This window comes from Anthonomus grandis, chromosome 15 (genome assembly GCF_022605725.1).
Source record: "Anthonomus grandis grandis chromosome 15, icAntGran1.3, whole genome shotgun sequence".
Taxonomy (NCBI): Eukaryota; Metazoa; Arthropoda; class Insecta; order Coleoptera; family Curculionidae; genus Anthonomus; species Anthonomus grandis.
This window is the reverse complement of record NC_065560.1, coordinates 1,058,572-1,082,045: the sequence shown is the minus strand read 5'-3', so window position 1 is coordinate 1,082,045 and position 23,474 is coordinate 1,058,572. Positions and strand designations below refer to the sequence as shown.

Sequence of the window (23,474 nt, the reverse complement as noted above, 5' to 3'; positions counted from 1 at the left end):
AGATTATTATATTAATCCCGCTCTTGTTCAACGTTCTCTTATAAAATATTGAAGACGTTTTATTTGATTTATATCTTCAGGCAGTAAATCAAGAAAATCACGATATACGACTCACACAATCAAAGGCTTTAAATAAGTCACAAGAAACTGTCCTGGTTATATGATTCCTTATAGACAAGCTTGTATATTGGATTAGAGAAATTCTACAAGGATTGAAGTGTCTCCTTAGTAGTGTAATCTAATTTTGGATATTATTTAATCGAACCATGTCATTAACAAAACAACTTTATCACTTAAAGCGCCAATAAACGAAATTGTTATTTCAGTAATTTATAAGAATATACATATTATGTAGATTCAATAAAGCGGAGGTTTAACCACTTGTTAACTGCTCGTTTTGCAAGGGTCACTGATAATAATTTATATACTTTGCAGTGCAAACATAATTATTATAAATTAACATAACAACAAGATTATGATTCGAATTGATAGTATAGTCCCTTATAGACTGTGGCAATTGATATTCAGTAAATGACGATCAAGGTTTTTTTGGAGTCCCCGTTGTTGATTCTGATTCACTCGCACACTTTCTGTACATGATTTTTTTAAATTAATTGTAAAATTGTAAGTGTTTGGTCGAAATCCACGGAAATTAGCGGAATATTTTTTTTTTAATATTCAATTTTATAAATAATTAATCATTTTTGAGATGATATCATAGAAAGGGCTTAAGTCCCATTAAAATCACAACGTGAAGAAACTACCCAAGCAACGCACGATAGTTAAATAAACGTTTATTTTTGATTTATACCAGTTGTACATTAAATTTTTGGTTGAACTTCAACTATAAGTATCGGATAAAGTGTCCTCGTGTTATACGTTGAGGCATTTAGTGAGTCATAAAAGTTGAACGTTTAAGAATATGTACAATTTGAAGATGTTTACAAAATGGAATGAGCTTCTAAACAAATATACTTTTCATCAACAAAACGTTCAATTTTTAGTTATTGAAGACAAGTATAAAACTTTTATATTATCGTTAAATAATTGTGGATATGAAATTTATAATAAAAGTTAAATTGTGGTATATTTTACCGGGTGTCCAAGAAAATACTATTTTCTAGATTTCTCTAATTTCTTATTTTTCCAAGGAATTTCTTACTGGGCAAATGTTTGGGGTGGGTGGGGGGGGTAAGGGTTGTTTTGATAAAGAGCAATGTTTCTGCAGAAAATATATATTTAATATTTAATTTAATAACACTGTTATTTAAATTCAATATAATTTTATATATAAATATTTAGTATAAAAACGGCGTTGTTATATTGGATAATATTGCCAAAAAACGGTGATTTTTCAAAGAAATTTCTTACTGGATAAATGTTTGGGGTGAGTGGGGGGTAAGGGTTGATTTGTCAACAATTATCCAGGCAGTTGATCAAGCAAAAAAAGATCAACTGCTTGAAAGAGTTCATTAATTCGTTCAACTGCCTGAAATAGTTAATTAATTACCTTAATTTTTTTGAAGAATTAATTAATTACCTCACCTGCCTAAAATATATAATTTTTTAACTTCGTAGTTTTTTTTTGGGAATTGTTGACAGATTTTATCATAAGTTGAAATGATGATAAATTTTAGACAGTGATTTGTCAAACTTTTGTCTATCTGAATCAACTGCCTGGAATAGCTAATTAATTACCTCAACTGCCTGGAAGAGTTAATTAATTACCTCAACTATCTAAAAAGATAAAAAAAAAATCTTATGTATTTTTCTTTAAATTTTTGTCAGATTGGTGGGTCTATTCTTAGGGATGGTGATAAATTAGCCTATATTATTGATGAATATATGAAAGTTTCAACAAATCAACAAAAATTCCTAGCAAATAATCACGCTTTATTGAAATGCTCTCAGAAAAATTAATCGGACAATGACGCTGATGTCCTCATAGTTGAGACAGCAATAGAAAAATTCAATGGAATAAATACAACAATCATTGTGGGCGAAGACATCGATTTATTAATACTATTGACTGCACGAACACCAATAGATCAAATTATTTACTTTTTTAAACCAGGAAAAGCTCAAGTACAAACAAAAATATATTCGTCTCAAAGTTTAACTGCAAAGTACCCAAAATGTCAGTCTCATATTTTGTTCTTGCATGCAATATCTGGTTGTGACACTCTATAAAAGAGGTAAAACAAAAGTTTTTAAATTATTTGAAAAACGTACCGATTTAATTGATTGCGCAGAAGTGTTTAAAAAAGACGATTCTGTCCCATAAGCCATCTGTACTTCCACCTGCTCCAGAAAAACTCCTTAACACTATTTTCTGTAATTGCAAAAAGGGTTGTAGTAATAGTCGTGGCTGTAAAAGAGTAGGATTGTTTTGCTCAGCAGTGTGTACGCATTGTCAAGGATAATCTTGCTCCAATGCTGACATAAATTTAGCAGATGAGGATCCGTATGAGATAAAAGACACAATTGATTCATCTTTATTTTTATCAGAATCTATAGAAATAGAAGAAGAGGAAGAAGAAAGCGAAGATCAAGATTTTTTTGAAGATTATGAGTTAGAATAAAATTATTTAATTTATATAACATTTTTGTACAGATATACAATAATTTTTTAAACGATATAAACCATAACAATAATTCATTTTTTTAAATTAATACAATAATTAAAAAATACACTATTAAACGCTATTTCATGAAACTTCCTTATTTCCAATAGATTGTGGACTATGCCTACCGAGCACACTATCTCGTATACTACAGGTGGTGCGGAAATGTGTGCATATTATGTGTAATAGGATTTTTTCAACTTTCAAGAATGGTGACTCGCACGAAAAAAAGTGTAGAGACATTTTGTGTAGGTAATTTTCTGGTCTACAATTTTTATCTAACCTATTTTTATGATAAAATTTACCGTTTACGAGATAAACGTGAAAAACCAATATTTTTGACGTTTGACCTTGAATAAAATTTTTGGCACAAGGAGGATCGATGGGGATTTTTGACATTTTATTTGTAATACTATTTTTAACGTCTATGTAAATTTTCAACTTTCCCTGAATTATTGCAAACCCAAAATTTATTTTGACTAGGCTAATATGTAAATCCCGTGTCAATTTTTTAAATGCAGAAATTGTCTTACTTTTATAAAAAGAATAGTATATGATATACGTATATTCTATAGTTTAATAAATATACTTTGACCACATACGGTTGACAAATATACCAAAATCAAAAATTTACTAAAAAATCGTTAAATATTTAATAATAATAATATATCATGTATTACTTGGGTATTTGAGAATCAATTGTAAATTATTAATAATTGATCAAAAATCCATTGAAATTCATATCAAATAATTCACTCCTGTAAATAGGAATAAATTTATAACACTTGAGAATCCTATAGCAACTATATACTTTTTATCGCATTTTTGTGACCTCTATGAAACAGTGACAAACCATAACCGCTACACTCTTTCACTTATCTTTTGGAAAAAATATCTTTATGGCCAAAACGAGGAAAAAAATTCAAAACATATTATTTCATTCCCCAAAGGAATGATGATGATAATCGAAAAAAATTAATAAATATTGATAACGTGCGTAGACGTTAAATGCGATCGAAATACAACAAAAAAAATATATCGTTAGATAAAGAAAAAGGGGTCATCTGAAGATCGGAAAGAGTGAGATAGCTTGAAAGGTAATCAAGAGGCGTGTGGTGTTATTGTTATTCTTTTGGGATTTAAGTGATAAATACAGAGTAGATTTTTAACTAAATTAATTTAAGTATTAATGCTTTAAAAGCTGGAAGGCTTAATAAAATTAAAGGAGATATAAAGATTATATAAAAGAATAATATTAATAAAGAGTCGTGTTTATGAAATGTTGCGCGAATTATTTTGAAAATGAGTTAAACGTGTTGTGATTATTCTAATGATTTCTAGTTATTCAGTGGGCCACGCGTTTTACTCTCCCGTAAAATTGTATAGTTGCCGTGACGCAGAGACGATACACGGCTTTAGAAGGGAACTTCTAAGGGTGTAAAAAATAAAAATATTTCCAAGTAATTGAGATGATTAATTAATTACCTCTTCCAGGCAGCCAATTTTTTGTTTTTGATAGCTTGATACATTTTTACATTTGCCCAGGCACAAATTAATTTCTTAATGTTTTTTTAGACACTGGATTAATTAATTAAGCTCTTCAAAGCACTTGAATTTTTTTTATTAACTGTCTATACAAAAGTTGAAAATTTCAGACTTATGGTAACTAATAGGTATCAATTTATCTAAATTTTTAATAATCCATGGAAATTCATGGGAATAATTTGAAAAAATCGATTCTTATTGATTCCCGCCAACTCCTGCATGTCTTTAAGTCCCATAGAAGGTACTTGGAAAGCAATTGTAAATTTTTATGAATTGATTAATAATTAATGCAATTTATTTACAAAAAAATTATCCAAGGCTTTTGTATCATATTGATTATCTTGTTTAGTCCTGCAATGAAGAAGTTTCTTGAGGAAGCCAATTTATTTGGGGAAACGTCGTCCAATTTAAATAAAACTGTTGCATAATTTAAGGAAAACTACATTTAAAAAAAATATTATAAAGTATTGAGTTTAAATCAGTTACAACCCTTAACATTTTGACGTTCTGGCTGATTTACCACCATCCCTAAAAATAGACCCACCAATATGCCGGAAATTTTTAAAAAATTACATAAGAATTTTTTTTTTATCTTTTTAGATAGTTGAGGTAATTAATGAACTTTTCCAGGCAGTTAAGGTAATTAATTAACTATTCCAGGCAGTTGATTCAGATAGACAAAAGTTTGACAAATCACTGTCTAAAATTTATCATCATTTATTATGTCAGATATATGGCAAAATTTGTCAATAATTCATCAAAAATTTACAAAGTAAAGAAAATATATATATTTCAGGCAGGTGAGGTAATTAATTATTTTTTCAGGGAAATTGAGGTAATTAATTGAGTCTTCCAGACCGTTGAACTAATTAATTAACTTTTCCAAGCAGTTGATTTTTTTTCTTTGATCGACTGCCTGGACAAACGTTGACAAATCACTTAAATTTAATTTTAAACTTTTAAAATTAATTATCATTTGAACTTATAGCAAACATCTGTCAAACATTCCCAAAAAAATGGCAAAATAAAAAAACGATATACTTGAAAAAAATTCCAAACAGTTGATGTAATTAATTAAATTCATCCAGATAGTTAAGGTATTTAATTATTTTTTCCAGGCATTTGACGTAATTAATTAACTATTCCAGGCAGTTGATTTTTTTTGAATAGTTTGACAAATCACTGTCTAAAATTTATCATTTTTTTCAACTTATGGCAACAATGTACCAAAATTCCCAAAAAAAATTACAAAGTAAAAAAATATAAATTTCAGGTAGTTAAAGTAATTAAATAATTCCTTCAGGCAGTTGAACTAATTAATTAATTCTTCCAAGTAGTTGATTTTTTTTTGATCATCATTTGAACTTAATAATAAAAAAAACATCTGTCAAAAATTTCGAAAAAATTGCAAAATAAAAAACGCGATGTACTTGACAACAATTTAAAAACACTTGATGCAATTAATTAGTTCATCCAGGTAGTTGAGGTATTTTATTAATTCTTCCACGAATTTGCGATAATAATTGTTTCACTCTTCCAGGCAGTTGAGGTATTTAATTAACTCTTCCAGGCAGTTGATTTTTTTTTTAATGACAAAAGTTTGACAAATTACTGTCTAGAATATATCATCATTTTAATTTAAAACAAAATCTGTCAACAACTCCAAAAAAAAATTACAAAGTGAAAAAATATTTATATTTCAGGCAGGTGAGGTAATTAATACATTTTTCAAAGAAAATGAGGTAATTAATTACATTTTCCAGGCAGTTGAACTAATTAATTAAATTCTTCCAAGCAGTTGATTTTTTTGTCTGTCAAAAATTCAAAAAAAATGGCAAAATAAAAAACACGATATATTTGAAAAAAATTCCAAAGACTTGATGTAATTAATTAATTCATTCACGTAGTTGAATTATTTAATTAGCTCTTTCAGGCAATTGAGGTAGTTAAATAACTCTTCCAGGCAGTTGATTTTTTTTGTTTAATCAACTGCCTAGACAAACGTTGACTAATCACTTAAATTTAATTTTAAACTTTTAAAATTATTCATCATTTGAACTTAAATTTATCAGCATTTATTATGTTAAATATATGGCAAAATTTGGCAATAATTCACAAAAAAGACCAAAGAAAATGTATATTTCAGGCAGTTAGGGTAATTAACTTCCAGGTAGTTGAACTTATTAATTAAACTCTTCCAAGTTGATGATGATTGATTCTTCAGTTGATTTTTTCTGTTTGATCAACTGCCTGAACAAATATTGACAAATCACTTAAATTTAATTTCAAACTTTTAAAATTAATCATCGTTTAAACTTATAGCAAACATCTGTCAAGAAAAATTCCAAACACTTGATGTAATTAATTAATTCATCCAGACAGTTGAATTACTTAATTAGCTCTTCCAGGCAGTTGAGTTCCAAAAAAATTGAAAAATAAAAAACACAAAAAATGCATTAATTCATCAATCAATCAATCAATCAATCATATGCTTTACTGTCAAAAAATTACAAAATTTTGTAGACAAAGCTAATAAAAAAAAACATATAAAAACAAAACAAAGCACACAAAATAAAAATAAAAATAAATATACAAACAAAATAAATACATCCAAAACAATGTACCTGGTATATACATATACAATATACATCATGATGTATAAAATGTCAATAAAAATAAAGACAATAGTCAATAACAGTAAATTAATTAAATACATAATGAAAGTGCAATTCATTTACTATTCATCCAGGTAGTTGAGGTATTTAATTAACTCTTCTAGGTAATTGAGGTAATTAATTAACTCTTCCAGGCAGTTAATTTGTTTTATCAACTGCCTGGACAAAAGTTGACAAATCACTGTCTAAAAGTTATCATCATTTGAACTTGGGGCAAAAATCTGTCAACAAATCCAAAAAAATTACAAAATATAAAAAAAATATTTCAGGTAGTTAAGATTTATTTTTTCAGGCAGGTAAGGTAATTAATTAATTCTTCAAGAAAATTGAGGTAATTAATTAACTCTTCCAGGCAGTTGGACGAACTAATTAACTCTTCCAATCAATTGATTTTTTTTTGTTTGATCAACTGCCTGGAGAAATGTTGACAAATCACTTAAATTTAATTTTAAACTTTTGAAATTAATCATCATTTGAACTTATAGCAAACATATATCAAAAATTCCAAAAAAATAGCAAATTAAAAAAATCGATATAGTACTTGAAAAAAATTCCAAACAATTGATGTAATTAATTAATTCATCCAGGTAGTTGAATTATTTAATTAGCTCTTCCAGGCAATTGAGGTAATTAATTAACTCTTTCAGGCAGTTGAGGTAATTAATTTACTGTTCCAAGCAATTGGTTTTTTTAATAGACAAAAGTTTGACAAATCACTGTCTAAAATTTATCATCGTTTCAACTTATGACAAAATCTGTCAACATTCCCAAAAAAAACTACAAAGTTAAGAAATTATATATTTCAGGCAGGTGAGGTAATTAATTAAATTCTTCAAGGAAATTGAAGTAATTAATTAACTCGTCCAGGCAATTGAGGTAATTAATTAACTCTTTCAGGCAGTTTTTTTTTTTTAGACAAAAGTTTCAAAAATCACTGTGTAAAATTTATCATCATTTCACCTTATGGCAAAATCTGTCAACAATTCCCAAAAAAAATTACAAGGTAAAAAAATATTTATATTTCAGGCAGGTGGTGTGGGGTAATTAATTAATTCTTCAAGGAAATTGAAGTAATTAATTAACTCTTCCAGACAAGTGAACTAATTAATGAACTCTTCCAAGCAGTTGATTTTTTTTTTAGTTGAGGCATTTAATTAACCTTTTCAGGCAGGTGGGGGTAATTAATTAACTCTTCCAGGCAGTTGATCTTTTTTGTTTGATCAACTCCCTGGACAAATGTTGACAAATCACTTACATTTTATTTTAAACTTTTAAAATTTATCATCATTTGAATTTGAGGCAAAAATCTGTCAACAATTCCAAAAAAAAAAAACTACAATGTTAAGAAACTATATATTTCAGGCAGGTGGGGTGATTAATTAAATTCTTCAAGGAAATTAAAGTAATTAATTAACTCTTCCAGGCAATTGGGGTATTTAATTAACTTTTCCAGGTAGTTGATTTTTTATTGCTAGACGCAAGTTTGACAAATCACTGTCTAAAATTCATCATCCTTTCAATTTATGACAAAATCTGCCAAAAATCCAAAAAAAAATTTTAAACTTTTAAAATTAATCATTATTTAAACCTATAGCAAACATCTGTCAAGAGTTCCAAAAAAATGGCAAAATAAAAAACACAAAAAATTCATTAATTCATCCAGGTAGTTGAGGTATTTAATTGACTCTTTCAAGCAATTGAGGTAATTAATTAACTCTTTCAGGCAGGTAGGGTAATTAATTAATTCTTCCAGGTTTTTGAAGAAATTAATTAACTCTTCCAGGCAGTTGGCTTAGTTGGTTTCTTTAATCAACTGCCTGGACAAAAATTGAAAAATTACTGTCTAAAAACTTAAGGCAAAAATCTGTGCACAACTCCAATAAAATAGTAAAATATAAAAAAAATATATCAGATAGTTAAGATCTATTTTTTCAGACAATTGAGCTAATTAATTAATTCTTCCAGGCATTTAAGGTAATTAATTAACTCTTTAAGGCTTTTTTTAATAAGCCAATGTCTGCTTATTCTCAAGATAAGCAATCTTGTCTATATCAACAAATACATCTAGTAGGTACATCTTTCCATTTGACCTACCACTGAGTGGAGGTTCTGTTGTTTTGCTAATAAATAAATGGTATGCGTAGGAGAGTATTCTCTATCTCTATTCACCTCACAATTGGTAGGACCTTGGAGCTTTCTTTCTAGAGTAGTAAGTGCATCTACAGAGCTGTTTGAGGTTAGGAAGTGCAACTGAGATTGCCAATAGAGCTCAATCAATGAAAAATAGAGATACTGTAATGGTTTTCCTCTATTTTTCAAGACTCTTGATATGTTCAAAAAAATAATAACATTACAAGGTTCGTCAGAGAGCCTAAATGCTTAAATTTCATACTCAAAAATAATACTGCAACTGTTTAACATGATTCTTGAAATTTCCATTCACTACCAAGAGACCAGACATAAATAAACCTGGATCGCCTCTAATATCATTGGACGAACTATTCATTCAAAAACGTAATTAGATTCTAAATAAATATAAGGTAGTTTAACTAAATGTTGTATGAACTGAACACCTCACCTCAAATAATAGTGAAGCAGTGACACGTATTAATAAAAATAGAAGAATACATGCAAGGGAGGCAATACAAGATTTTAACGAAGCAGTGTTGGATGCTTTGGAGGTGCATGCAGCTTTTCTAGACTTCTCTAAAGCATTTGACAGTTAAAATATTGATGCATAATCAATAGACGTGACCTTATTGTTGACACGTGTTTATTAGGCAGAATGTCCTTGTAACACCTGACTTTCCGACCCGATTAAAACGCGTCGCGTAATTCCTTTACAGTCGAGTGCATAACGTGCAACTTCCTCCGTTTATTCTTCGAACCTGAACCGGTGCACTCGAATACACCCTTACGCTTCGGTTCACTTTTATAGGCACAAAAATCTTTGATATCCGGTATATATCATTTCATATGTCAGGTTTATGTATCGTACGTCATTACGTATTTAGGTGGATAGTACCATTGTTGTTTCGTAATGGAATCCTTTGACGGTGTTCGATTCCCGTTCATTCAAACGCATCTACAACGTTCAAATTTCTTGAAAATGCTCTTTATTTAATACCCCTAGATATTCTTCTATAAACGCACCGGTAACTGAGATATTTAACACACTTTGACCTTTTCTTTACACTATCAAATGCCTTGCTCAAGTCAACGGTCTTCATTTGGAGATCTGACAGTTCAGTTGTTAACAAGCATATTAGATTTGTGCTCCTATAAATGTCTAGAATTTGAGGATATCGTATGTAAGTAAATTCAACGAAGAATTATTAAAGGGTCATTGGACTTAAGCAAAGCATTTGATACTGTAGACTCCTGTTCGAGAAGCACCAATGGCTTAAAAATTATTTGATAATGCCTTATAGATCCATGCTGGATCCAATAGTGAAACTGTTTGCAGATGGCACTACTCTGGTGTATTAAGGGACTTCCTACTATTCTTTACTGAGCGATGAAGATGATTTATGAATAATTCGAAACTTTGGCAAGAAATTATTTTCCTAAATATATATTTTTAACTTGACTGTACAACTTTAATGAAAGTAGATCAGTACAGAGAAAATATAAGCCAACCATTAAAGGGCATTTTCATTGATCTAGCCAAGGCGTTTGATACTATTGACCACCGTTAAACGTTAAGTAATTTAATTGCATAGGAACTTTTTGGCTACTTATAATTAAGATTTTTCTTTGCAATATTAATGAAACACTCTAAATAATTCATGTGTCGGCATATTCCTTTGAAGTCTCACTTAACAGAGCCGAATTTAAATTATTGTTATAGCAACTGTACAACTTTCATGGTGCATTGACTTATTTGACAGAGAAAATAAAAGCAAACCGTTAAAGTGCATTTTCACTGATCTAGCAAAGGCGTTTGATACTGTTGATTAATATTAAATAATTTAAATTAATTGTATGTCTAGGGCAAATTTGAAAATGTAATTGAACAGTTCTGGACCTCTTGCTTTTTATTATTTAGGTAAATAGCGTGGTGAGATTAAACTGTAATAGCTAATTCGTTCTTTTTATTTTCTAGAATCGAACAGACCTGGGCCACTACGACTACACTTGCGACTACACGTGTAACCTGAACGAGGTACATTTTTTTTTATTATATAAAATTTAAATTAATCTTCATTGCCAAATATATTGTTTATCGACTAACAAAAATAATTTTAAGGCGTCATATATGTATATATCTACTAGTACTGCACAGTATTGCCTATTCAACATGAAGAGTATTAGAACAGAAAAAAAACAAATACTTTTCACTCAACTGTCGTAAAAAATCGAACAGAAGAACTGGAACGCATCCTGAACAGTTCAGTTTAACTTGACCGTTTTATTATCCCAAAGAGGTCAATAAATAGTTAATTATAATGTGTAAACATCATATAATACAAGACACAAGCCTATTCGAGCCATCAGCTAATCCATTTTAATCAAAGGAGACTGCAAATGGCCCTGGAGACGCACGCTACGACGCCTACTTACTTAGGAACTTTGTGAAAGAATTTTAAGAAGTTTAAGTGGAACGCTATTTGCACCAGCGGTTTGTACAGGAGTGGTTAATAAGTAAGGATAGATTTTATCAAAAGGGTGTTCGGTACCACTTACTTTATTCCGAATTTACTAAATGATCAAATAAACTACTAATACTAGAACAGTAATTTATTTCTACTTCGTAATAACTGTCATTTTTAAACGTCATTTTACCTATTCCAGGCAATTATCACTTGATGGCATTCGATTAGAGTCGTTTAAGGCTTCACATTCAAACGTTTTCTCTAATGTTATTAGAATTTGGTAACTTCTGAATCGATTATTCTTACTGCAAAAGTCGTACGTCTTATAATTTCCAAGCTGCAGTCGAAATAGGTCGAATTTCAATTTTTTTTTATGGAAAAACTGTATTTGCGAATATTTTTGGAATATTTAAAACCTACTGAATCGTTTGGTGCTGCTGGGAAAATCGTACGTCTAATAGGTTTTGAGCTATGGCCTTTCACAGTTTTATAGGCCGAAAATGGTCAACTTCGGATTTTTTTCCTGGATAAACTAATCATTTTCAATTATTTTGTTTAACGTTTTTTGAGTATTTAGAACCTTCTGAATCGTTCGGTATCATTAAAAAAGCTGTACGTCTAATAGGTTTTGAACTATGGCCTTTTAAAGTTTCAGTCTTTCATAGTTTTATAGGTCGAAAATGGTCAACTTCGGATTTTTTTCCTGGATAAACTAATAATTTTCAATTATTTTGTTTAACGTTTTTTGAGTATTTAGAATCTTTTGAATCGTTCGGTATCATTAAAAAAGCTGTACGTCTAATAGGTTTTGAACTATAGCCTTTTATAGTTTCAGTCTTTCATAGTTTTATAGGCCGAAAATGGTCAATTTCGGATTTTTTTCCTGGATAAACTAATAATTTTCAATTATTTTATTTAACGTTTTTTGAATACTTAGAACCTTCTGAATCGTTCGGTATCATTAGAAAAGCTGTACGTCTAATAGGTTTTGAACTATGGCCTTTTAAAGTTTCAGTCTTTCATAGTTTTATAGGCCGAAAATGGTCAACTTCGGATTTTTTTCCTGGATAAACTAATAATTTTCAATTATTTCATTTAACGTTTTTTGAATATTTAGAACCTTCTGAATCGTTCAGTATCATTAAAAAAGCTGTACGTCTAATAGGTTTTGAACTATGGCCTTTTAAAGTTTCAGTCTTTCATAGTTTTATAGGCCGAAAATGGTCAATTTCGGATTTTTTTCCTGGATAAACTAATAATTTTAAATTATTTTATTCAACGTTTTTTGAATACTTAGAACCTTCTGAATCGTCCGGTATCATTAAAAAAGCGTACGCTTAATAGGTTTTGAACTATTGCCTTTTAAAGTTTCAATCTTTCATAGTTTTATAGGCCGAAAATGGTCAACTTCGGATTTTTTTCCTGGATAAACTAATAATTTTCAATTATTTTATTTAACGTTTTTAAAATATTTAGAACCTTCTGAATCGTTCGGTATTATTAAAAAAACTGTACGTCTAATAGGTTTTGAACTATGGCCTTTTAAATTTTCAGTCTTTCATAGTTTTATAGGCCGAAAATGGTCAACTTCGGATTTTTTTCCTGGATAAACTAATAATTTTCAATTATTTTATTTAACGTTTTTTAAATATTTAGAACCTTCTGAATCGTTCGGTATCATTAAAAAAGCTGTACGTCTAATAGGTTTTGAACTATGGCCTTTTAAAGTTTCAATCTTTCATTGTTTTATAGGCCAAAAATGGTCAATTTCGGATTTTTTTCCTGGATAAACTAATAATTTTCAATTATTTTATTCAGCGTTTTTTGAATATTTAGAACCTTCTGAATCGTTCGGTATCATTAAAAAAGCTGTACGGCTAATAGGTTTTGAACTATGGCCTTTTAAAGTTTCAGTCTTTCATAGTTTTATAGGCCGAAAATGGTCAACTTCAGAATTTTTTCCTGGAAAACCCAATAAATTTTAAATTTTTTTGGCAGCGTTTTTAAAATACTTGGAACCTTCTGAATCATTTGGTAATACTTTAAAAGTCGTACGTCTTATAGGTTCTAAGCTATGGACCATCGAAAGTTCCAACTTTCACAGTTTTATAGGCCAAAAATTGCTAACTTTGAAATTTTTTTCTGAAAAAAATTATAGCTTTCAATTATTTCCTTTAACGTTTTTGGAATATTTGAAACCTACTGAATCGTCTGGTACTACTGGAAAAGCTGTAAATCAAATAGGTTCTGAGCTATGGCCCTTTATAAGCTGAAAATGGTCAACTTTGGAATTTTTTCCTGGAAAAACTAATGATTTCCGAACGTTTTCTTCAACTTTTTTAGAATATATGGACCCTTCTGAACAGTTTGGTGACACTGGAAAAGTTGTACGTCGTATAGTTTCTAGGCTATGGGTTTTCAAAGTGTCTTATTAAATTATGCATATTTGTCTTATAGTCCAAAAATAGTAGTTTTTTCATGGAAAAACTAATAAATTTCAATTGTTTTTTCCAATGTTTTTAGAATACCTAGACTTCTGAATCATTTGGTACCACTGGAAGTCACAGAACACTTAAAAATAAATTTAAAAAAAAGAGATATACATATAATTATATAATATAATAACCTCAGAGTAGACTATTACCAATGGTGGAAACCGCTAGTGATCGTATCCAAAGCAGCAAGCACATTTCTTAAATTGGTAAATGAGGGAGTAATGCGCTCCCCATTTAAATGACGTGAAAATTAACAACAATAAGAGTCTTTAGATATTTACTTAATATATACGGGGAAAAAATTGCTAACTTTAAGACGTCATATCTCGCCAGATATTTATCGTACATACATCCTTGAGGTGTCATTTTAATAGAAAAAATGTCAATTTATAAAATAGAGGTTTTTTGAAAAGGAAATTTAATTATCTATCACTTTCCCGTCTGTCTCTTATCAGGTACATCAATTCTTCAAGTAAAACAAACAGGGCCAACTCAGTAGGTACAAACAAATTAAAGGAACATCTCTTAATCAAATTTTACGAGCTGTTAATGAATAAAGGACAGAAAATAGGGGTGGTTGTGTTTATTATCTGATTACCCGTTCGCCATGGGGGTCTGACAGGTCGTACCGGCTTCTGGCTTTTGCCACTTAAGTACCTACTTGACGAACATTTACTATTAACCAGACATGGCACGCAACAAAGGGAGAAAATCGTTTTTGGCTTTCTTGCTTAGTATACAGGGTGTCTTTGATATTCTTTATATAAGCCTTAGGTCAGGAAGACTAGGAGGCTTATAGGGAGTTCCTTGAAATATTTTTTTAATTACCAGCAGTTGAAACTTTGTGATAATTCCAGGCAGTAGAAAGCATCAATTTCTTTTAGAAAATTGCTTGGAAAGAGTCTCAACTGCCTGGAATAGTCACTTGATTTCCAAGTGGTTTTTTAACGAGTAGATAAGGCTCACATAAAGTCGAATCGACCCGTTAAATGTCATAAAATTCAAAGAACCGTTGCGACCTCTATCGAGTTCCCTTAATAAAAATCAAAAAAAAAAATTTTTGGACTTCTAAGGCCTCCTTATCATGACCAAGAAAATTAATGAAAATTTGTAAATAATCAAAATGTAGTCCCATGCTTCTAGATTATAAAGTGGTAAAGGTCGTTTCTCTATCTTAAACGGAGCCAAAGTTATAAGCACTTTTGTCCGACTTTCAGCCAAAAACTCCTTTGCTTTCATTCATTTATTTTATGAAAAAAGATATGTCAATGATAGTCAACCCGATCAAAAGTCTTGTCAAAGTCTTTGTATACCGTATCGATTTGAACCCCATTTATAGAGAAATAATTGTTGAAAACAGAATATTAAGTGAAAAATCGATGACCCAAAATGTACGGTCACTTGTAGCTCTTCCGAAATCCCAGCAACGATAGCATTTAGTGGAGTTATTAAGGCAAAAATCCGCTTCCGGTGGATTTCTACCTGTGACTTATTTGGCCCTAGTGTATGATTTTGGTAGTTTATTAAAAATTATATAAATGTAAACGGTGGGTTTAATATAGAGGAAATAATGGCGTCATATCTAAGTGGTATTTAATGACTTAAATCGGTAATGTTTAACGTTTAAAAATCACCTGTTAATTCAAGGGATTTGTATGAAAATTTATGTTCAGATAGTATGAGTGAGTACCTTCTTCTTAAATTATTTCCTAATTTAATCTGAATAATTATTATTTAATTATTATCAGATTGAATTCGTCCTAGCAATAGGAACTTATTGCAAGGGAAAATACATACAGAGTGTTCGAAAAATAGAAAAATAGAGAAAAAGTTTCTATAAACATAAGGTCCGGAATTGCACAGTTTTCAAGATAGAGGGTGATACATTTTTTTTTTAATTTCATTGAAATATCTCCGTCTATTTTCGAACACCCTGTATATTATTGGTGCAGTTTTCAATATTTTATATAATATATAAACCCAATTGCTTTCTCAAAAAATGCCCAATAAAAATGTCAATATCTTCTTTAACAGAAGAATGAATAGGCACTAAATGTGCAAGTTGACCTTCCAGCAAAACAACTGTAGAATTTCAAATTATCAGATCACCGTTGCATGAATTAGCATTGCTTAATCGAACCTGCTGTATTAAACCCGATAAACCAATTCAACATATAACTGGAAAAGACTAACCTTGGAAAAATTGGCTATAACACCCTTTTCCAAAACATCCAGCAAGTCCAGCACGATGATCTATCAAAGATACACATTAGACTTAAGTTGAAACTACTCCTTCCATATCTGGATTTATCTTCACTTAAGTTGGAAATACAATATTCTAGAGTAGAATAGTTGGAATAGCTTTAGCTGAAGCTGAGGTAGAAGCAGCAAGTCAAACCATTGGTATCCAAGTGTCAGATTGGTCCTAGACATTAACTTGCTAGTGTAAGAAAAGGTTGTAGCATAGATTTCTGGACCAACTAATAATTTCCTATGTTGCAAGTCATGTTTACAGCATCTGATTTTTACAACAGCATCATTATTAATAACACCCGATGCCACAACTCCGCTGATTAATATTAATTATTATTTTCTGCTTTTTTTGTTATTGTCAATATTCAGACCACCCATAAAAGTGTATTTTAAGCCGCCATATGTATACAAAACATTAATCAAGATCATTTTATATACATATATATCTTATTTAGTTGATATTGATAACTCTGTTTTTGAACCTAAAGAGTTGAATTTTCACTTATTTGCGATAAAAAGTGGAATAACTGATGCAATTTTTAAGGCGATATAATAGGATTTTTTCACGTTTTACTCGAAAACCTTGAGAAAACTAGATTTTTTTATCATCTATAATTTTCTTAAAAAATATTTTTTTCTCAGGCAATTATTTTCTGCAAAAAAACCGCTTTTTAATAAGCTTAACCTGACCCCCCCCACCCACCCCACACACCTTACCAGTAAGAAACTGTTTTCAAAAATCATTTTTTTTGTCGTTAATATCTAATCTAATAACATACTTTGTTTATTTAAATTTGATATAATTATATATATATCAATAAACATTTAGTACAAAACTGTGCTATTAGATTGGATAATATGAACGAAAAACAGTGATTTTTCAGATGAATTTCTCACTGGTTAAATGTGTGGGGTGGGTGGGGGGGCTTCTAATATTAAGTGAAACACTAAAAAAACTCTTTTATTAAAAAGAATTCAATTGATAACTCACTTAAAATAATATTTTTATTTAATTATTAATTTTAAAACATACAAGCACTGTACCGACTGTATTTCACCATGATTATAAAGAATAAAATGATAGTATATAGGCTTAAAACGAAACGACCTAAAAACGTTTTTTTTTTCGGTAATTTTATAAATGTTTATTTTTTGTTTCGTTTTTTAGATATAAACATTTTTTGTTTCTAAAAATATTTTCAGTTTTTACAAGTGATTTATTTTTTTCTTCCAAATACGTTACACTTAGTTTGTTTTTTGACTAAAACCTTCCTAGAGAGGTAAAGTCAAAATCAAAATATGTTTATCAGTAATTAAACCTAATTATGCGGCATTATATCATACTTTTGGATTATTTATTACGTTGCATGCACTAATAGAGGCGCCTAAAGATACCAAATTATTTTGACTAATTTCCGTGTTATCTGCGGGTTAACACGGAAAAAAAAAACGAATTATTCATGTAAGATAAACAATAGCATGATTTAATTAGTTACTATACTTAAAAATGATCCAGTCAATAATTTGAACTGGAGACAATTTATCAATTTAGGAAAATACGTACCACGAATTTAATCGTGGACGTCACTTTTCAATTAAATAGTGGTCTGAGGTTTTTAATTGCGGTACAATTTCATGGTCATAAATATTTTTTTACTCCTTATTATCCTCCAAGAAGGCTTTAGGATCCTAAATAGTGCATCAAAATGACCATGCAAGAGAAAAATGTCAACCAACAATAATTAATTCACAATTTTATACAAAAAGTGTTGAGCAAATGATTGACGCAGGTCTAATAGTTCTAGCTGAAAAAACCTTGTTCTCCTTTCTATATTAAAGTAAATATTAGATAGAAAGAGAGATTTCATATAGGTTCGGATGAGGAAATTCAGGGTTACATTCTCAAGAAATTTTTGCAGATTTGTACTTTGACCCTCTTCCAGAATTACCTGCTCAATGGAGTGAATATACGCAAATTCAGTGATAGTCCCAAGTGATGTTATCAGCGTTAATAACTTATTTATTGTTGAGAGAATTGCGTTCGTTTAACTTAATCGATCCAATGGCCAGTTGGATGATAGCGGTGACATCACCAGCGTCGAATCGCTCGGCTACTGCAACAACAATGAACGAGTTAAATTTTTAGCACGCCCAAATAAATAAAGGTTTGTTTGCTCGCGATTTTAATTAATAAATACTTAGTATTTAGTCGGCGCCCACATCCTGGATTTCCCTTATAACTCAAAACTACTCGGTCGTTCTTCTAACGTTTTTAACAATACCTATTAAATGTTCCGCAATAATTTGTCTCTATCGTTTTTATTTAAGAGTCAAAGTTATTTAGTTAAAGGCTGTCCAGAGCTTTTTCAATTTACATTTATGTTTAATTAATAACGCTATTATTGTTGCATTATTCCTGTTAATTATTGCAACAATATTGATGCATTAATCTCGTGTCTTTTCCTGATTTGTAATAACACAACAACTTTCATGATTGATTTTTTTCAACATCCTATTTCTCTAAAATCTGTATTGTTGTGACGAATTCATAATGAGTTACTTATTTTCTATTATTAATTTACATTAAGATGCGTTTATTTCGAAAACGGTCTACTTTTCGGAAATCAAAGAAGTATACCTTTTTTGACTAGAATTAAATGCTGTTTTACTATTTTCACTCGCAAATGTACGTACAGGGAGATCAAAAATATTATGACCATTTTAATCACTCAATGTTGTTATATGTGACTCCATCTAGTGGTAATGAGAAAATAGATATCATAGTCGTGTTCCTTATTCCAAATAATAAGAGTATGCCAAATTTTAGGTTAATCTGTCCAGTGGACTCCAAAATATTTCAATAAATGTTTGGTAAAAAATTAGTTTTAACACCCTGAAGAACGAAAACCAATAACATTTTGCTAAGCGATATTGAGCACAAACGGTTTATTTTCATGTCAGGTATCCTACATTGTAATAATGTACTATGTAATAAATAAATAACTATGTAATAATAATAATAATAAGAATAATAATAATAATAATAATAAATGCCTTAATATTACGAAAATAGTTACAAAAGTTATTAACCAATAAATGCGGCGAGATCTAGCCTGGGGCTACTCTATCTAACCGCACTGCTAACTTAAAATACGAAAGCATGACAATGTAAATAATAAATAAATTGAATAAGTTTTAAATATTATGAAGAACATACAGAAAAAAAAATAAGAAGAGAAGCCTAAAATAGAATTTTGCTTACATCACATGACATAATTAATTATTAAAATAATTATAATTATGTCTAGTTTATAAAGCAAAGAAAAAAAAAGAAAAAATAATTAGTGATATAACTTAAAATTAAATGAAATATATTTTTTATATTTTACCGAAACTGTCAACAAGCATAAAGTTAAAAGCTACATCCTTTGAATCTAAAAAAACGAAAAAACGCAAGTTTATTGGAAAAACTGCAACACGTTGTTTCTTTTACTACATCAGATGAAAATGAAGAGCTTGATGCTATAGAAAAAGCACTAGTTCCAATCAAGCACACGTTAAGAGCCCTGAAAAATAGCAAATGCATTCCAAGAGCTAAAAACAAAAAACCACAGGAACCACACAACAAAAATATCAGGAAGCAACGATTTTTCTCAACACGAAAAAAGCCTAAGCCCAAAAATAGAAAAGTGAGACTTGAGACAGTTTCAAATGAAATAGCACTACACTTAATCTGTAATATTTTTTGTTATACGGGTTTTTTCCAATATTAGAGATATAAAAAAAAATTCCTTTACAAAAGTATTCTATAAACTCGAGTGTAAACACTCTCTAAAATTGACGAAAAACGCTATAACAAACAAAAATTACCAAAAATTGTTTTTTGCTTAACGCATTGAAATTTAATTTAATTGCAGATTTTCTTGTCAAGGACATGAAGAGTGCAAATCTTGATGCCCAACTTTTTTTTTTATTGTTTTTTTATCAATAAATGAGATATTTTCAACTTTGCTCTATTTATTTAATAATTTTTTTTTATTATTTTTAAAAATAAGCATAACTAAGAAAAACAAATAATTTTAACTATTTTCTACGTAAAAACATTAAAAAAATGACTGTCCACCGTCCGTCAACAATAAAATTAGCGTCAGAATCAATAGTTTCATACCCGGGGCTAGACGCCAGTGATTTAGGCATTCCAAAAAGTAATAGTTTAGATTTAGTACCGTTGAGAGCCAGCCCATGAAAATTAGACACCTGTACAATTTGATTTAAATTGGTATTAATGCGTGCGAAGCCAGTATTCAGTTCATTCATCGGAAAAGCTGAGTAGACTTGAACGTCATCTGCATATTGGTGAGACTTGCAGTTATGCGGGAATTCAGAAAAATCACAAGTTTAAATCGAAAATAGTAGTGGCCCCAAAATGCTGCCTTGAGGAACTCCCTGATTAATATTTAAATATTCTAAAAAGGTGGAATTTAAGCGCACTCTTTGCTTTCTATTACTTAAGTAATCACAAAGTAGACTCGTGTAATCCAAAATATTTTAGTTTGGTAAGAAGAAGAGAGTGATCCAGAGTATGAAACTCTTTGCTATAGTCCAGCAGCACTATAATGCAGTAACCTCTCTATTATCCAAAGCACTAAAAATATCCCATGGTACCATGCTGCGATCGAAACCCTGACTGAGTAATAGGAATTATGGAATTAAGTCTAAAAAACCATTTAATTGCATATACATGGCATTTTTCCAATATTTTAAGAAAGGGTTGGCAATATACTTATAGGTCGATAATGAGAAAATTACTTAGGGGTATTATTTTTTGGGTCAGCATTCTTCCATTCACATGGAAATTTTGATAATACAAGTGCTTTATTAATTATAAAAGTTATATAGGGTGCTATGTCCAATTAATTACGGGACACCCTGTATAAGAAATCTATTATACCTCAGGTAAATTATTTATTTAAAACTTAAATTATATTAAGTATCGAACGGTATCTAAGGTGAATAAGTCTCTTTTCTTCTTTTCAATTTTTGCGCGCGTGAAACAGTAATTTCTAAATTGATTTTTGCTATAAGTGACGTAATACCCAATAAAATAACTAACTCATCCTATTTCTCGTGATTGACTGTGACTCTTTGTGATTAAATTGACGTTACTGAAACCGTTCTCATGATCTGTTCAGGCCGGAAGTGTGTACGTCAAAACGGAAACAGACACGCATCGGACGAGTGTCCCTTTCGTTTATTGGCGGGATTATTTTTAAAACTCGCACGATGGACATGGAAGAAGTCTATAAACGTGCGACTTTGTTTATATTTAAAGAGCGGATGCCCGCAATTAACGTGCGTATACGGACGCGTTTTAATTAAACAAATTGGGTGCCTTTTTTATGAATGATTTCAACCTAATTCATTATGCAGAAATTTTGACAGAATTGAATCGCTCTCAAAGTTCCCACTAAATTCGCATCTGCCTTAAACAAATATATATCCAATGATTTATGTGGTAAACAGTAGCATCTCTGCGAAATATCTTTGGCCACTTGTGTTTTATTATGATGGGAATTTGTTTATGTTTGTTTTAAGTACGGTTATGTTGCGTATACAAGGTGTCTTTGTGATGCTAAACTAAGGTGGTTTAAACTTATTAAAAAAAAGAGAAGTTTAAAAGGGACCAGGCCATATTTTTATTGTGTTAATAAAGCAGCGCACAAATTAGAGAGTTAAGTAGCGTACAGAGGCTGGGTATTGCCTAATTCACCGCTTCCTCATTAAATCCTCCTAAATAATCACCGTGTGCGGTATGTTGATTCGGCTTCGTTTTCCCTTTCTTTCGTTTATTTAAGCACGATTAATGGTCATTTGTCCTGTAAGGATCTATTAGAATATTTTATTTAGTAGAAAATATTTCGATCTGATGTAATTCGATTCGAAATTAAATAGACGTATGTAGGTACAATGTGATCTCTATTAGAAACCCTCAATTGCCTGAATTAATTATTCGAAGTAGCACAACGCGCATTATTACATTTATGTAACACAGTAGACTTCATAACATAAACAAGAATAACGAAATAATGCCCTCTTATCGACGAACACGATCTTCGAGTTGACCTGTGACCGGTAATATATTTTTTTAAAGTTATTTTTAAGGCGCTTGAACTTGGGTTGACTTTCGTGTTTTAGTTGGTCTTAAAATGATTTACAGTCTAGTAGATAAGATGCTCTCTATAATTTGTTTTTTTAGTATGTCTATATAAAATATTTATATTTTGTCCACGGACGTCCATGATGGTCGGTGTACTATTTGTCTTTTCTTTGTTATTAGATTTGTATTTAAAAAGAATAATAAATTTTTTGCATTCTATAATCTAAGGGTTCTATGTATATCCTTCTTCCACTCCCAAGCAACACATCATATCAACATATTTAACGATTTTTTAATCAACCGTACAGTCAAGGAATATTTTTTAAACTATAGAATAGACGTATATTATATACTATTCTGTTTACAAAAAGCAGAAAATTTTGGCATTTAAAAAAATTGACACGGGATTAACATATCTAGTTTTTCAGCTCGATTACCACACCTCAAGTAAGTATTTGTTGAAATTCTTCTGAAAAATCACTGTTTTTTCGTTTATAATATCCAATCTATTAGCACTGTTTTTGCATTAAATATTAATAATTTTAGATATATATAATTATATCAAATTTAATGAAAAAAATTGTGTTATTAGATTAGATATTAACTACGAAACCAGCCTATTATTCATGCCTATTATTTTCGAAAACAATAATTTTTGAAATTGAATTTTTTACTGGTCAGTTGTGTGGGGTGGGTGGGGGGGGTAACGGTAGGGTTAATGAAAAATGGTTTTATTTTGCAAAATATAATTGCCTGAAAATAAAATGTTTACATACTTTTCTCACATAACCTTCAAAATATACAGTGAAACAATTTTTGTTTTTACAAATTTTCTTGACTTGCCTTGGAGACATTATACGAAAACGCGTGTAACTTTTTTCGTATTTTAGTTAGACTATTGATTTAATTTTTTTTAGATATAAAATATATAGTGGAACAATTTTTGTTTTTACAAATTTTCTGAAAAATTATTAGTTTTTGAGAAATTTTGAAAAAACCGACTCGTCAGCTTGTATGCCGACTTGCCTTGGAGACATTATACGAAAATGCGTGTAACTTTTTTCGTATTTTAGTTAGACTATTGATTTAATTTTTTTTATATATAAAATATATAGTGGAACAATTTTTGT

At 29.9% G+C, this 23,474-nt stretch overlaps 1 protein-coding gene across 4 annotated transcripts in view; it reads left to right on the top strand.

Annotated features, from left to right (window-relative positions):
• The window catches only part of LOC126745057 (proto-oncogene tyrosine-protein kinase ROS), a 78,073-nt gene that overhangs the window by 5,954 nt on the left and 48,645 nt on the right, over positions 1-23,474 (top strand). For all 4 annotated transcript variants that reach the window (XM_050452738.1, XM_050452737.1, XM_050452736.1 and 1 more), the window contains exon 2: positions 10,950-11,009. In XM_050452738.1, coding sequence (XP_050308695.1) covers positions 10,950-11,009 — 60 coding nt within the window. The remainder of the gene's footprint in view (positions 1-10,949; positions 11,010-23,474) is intronic.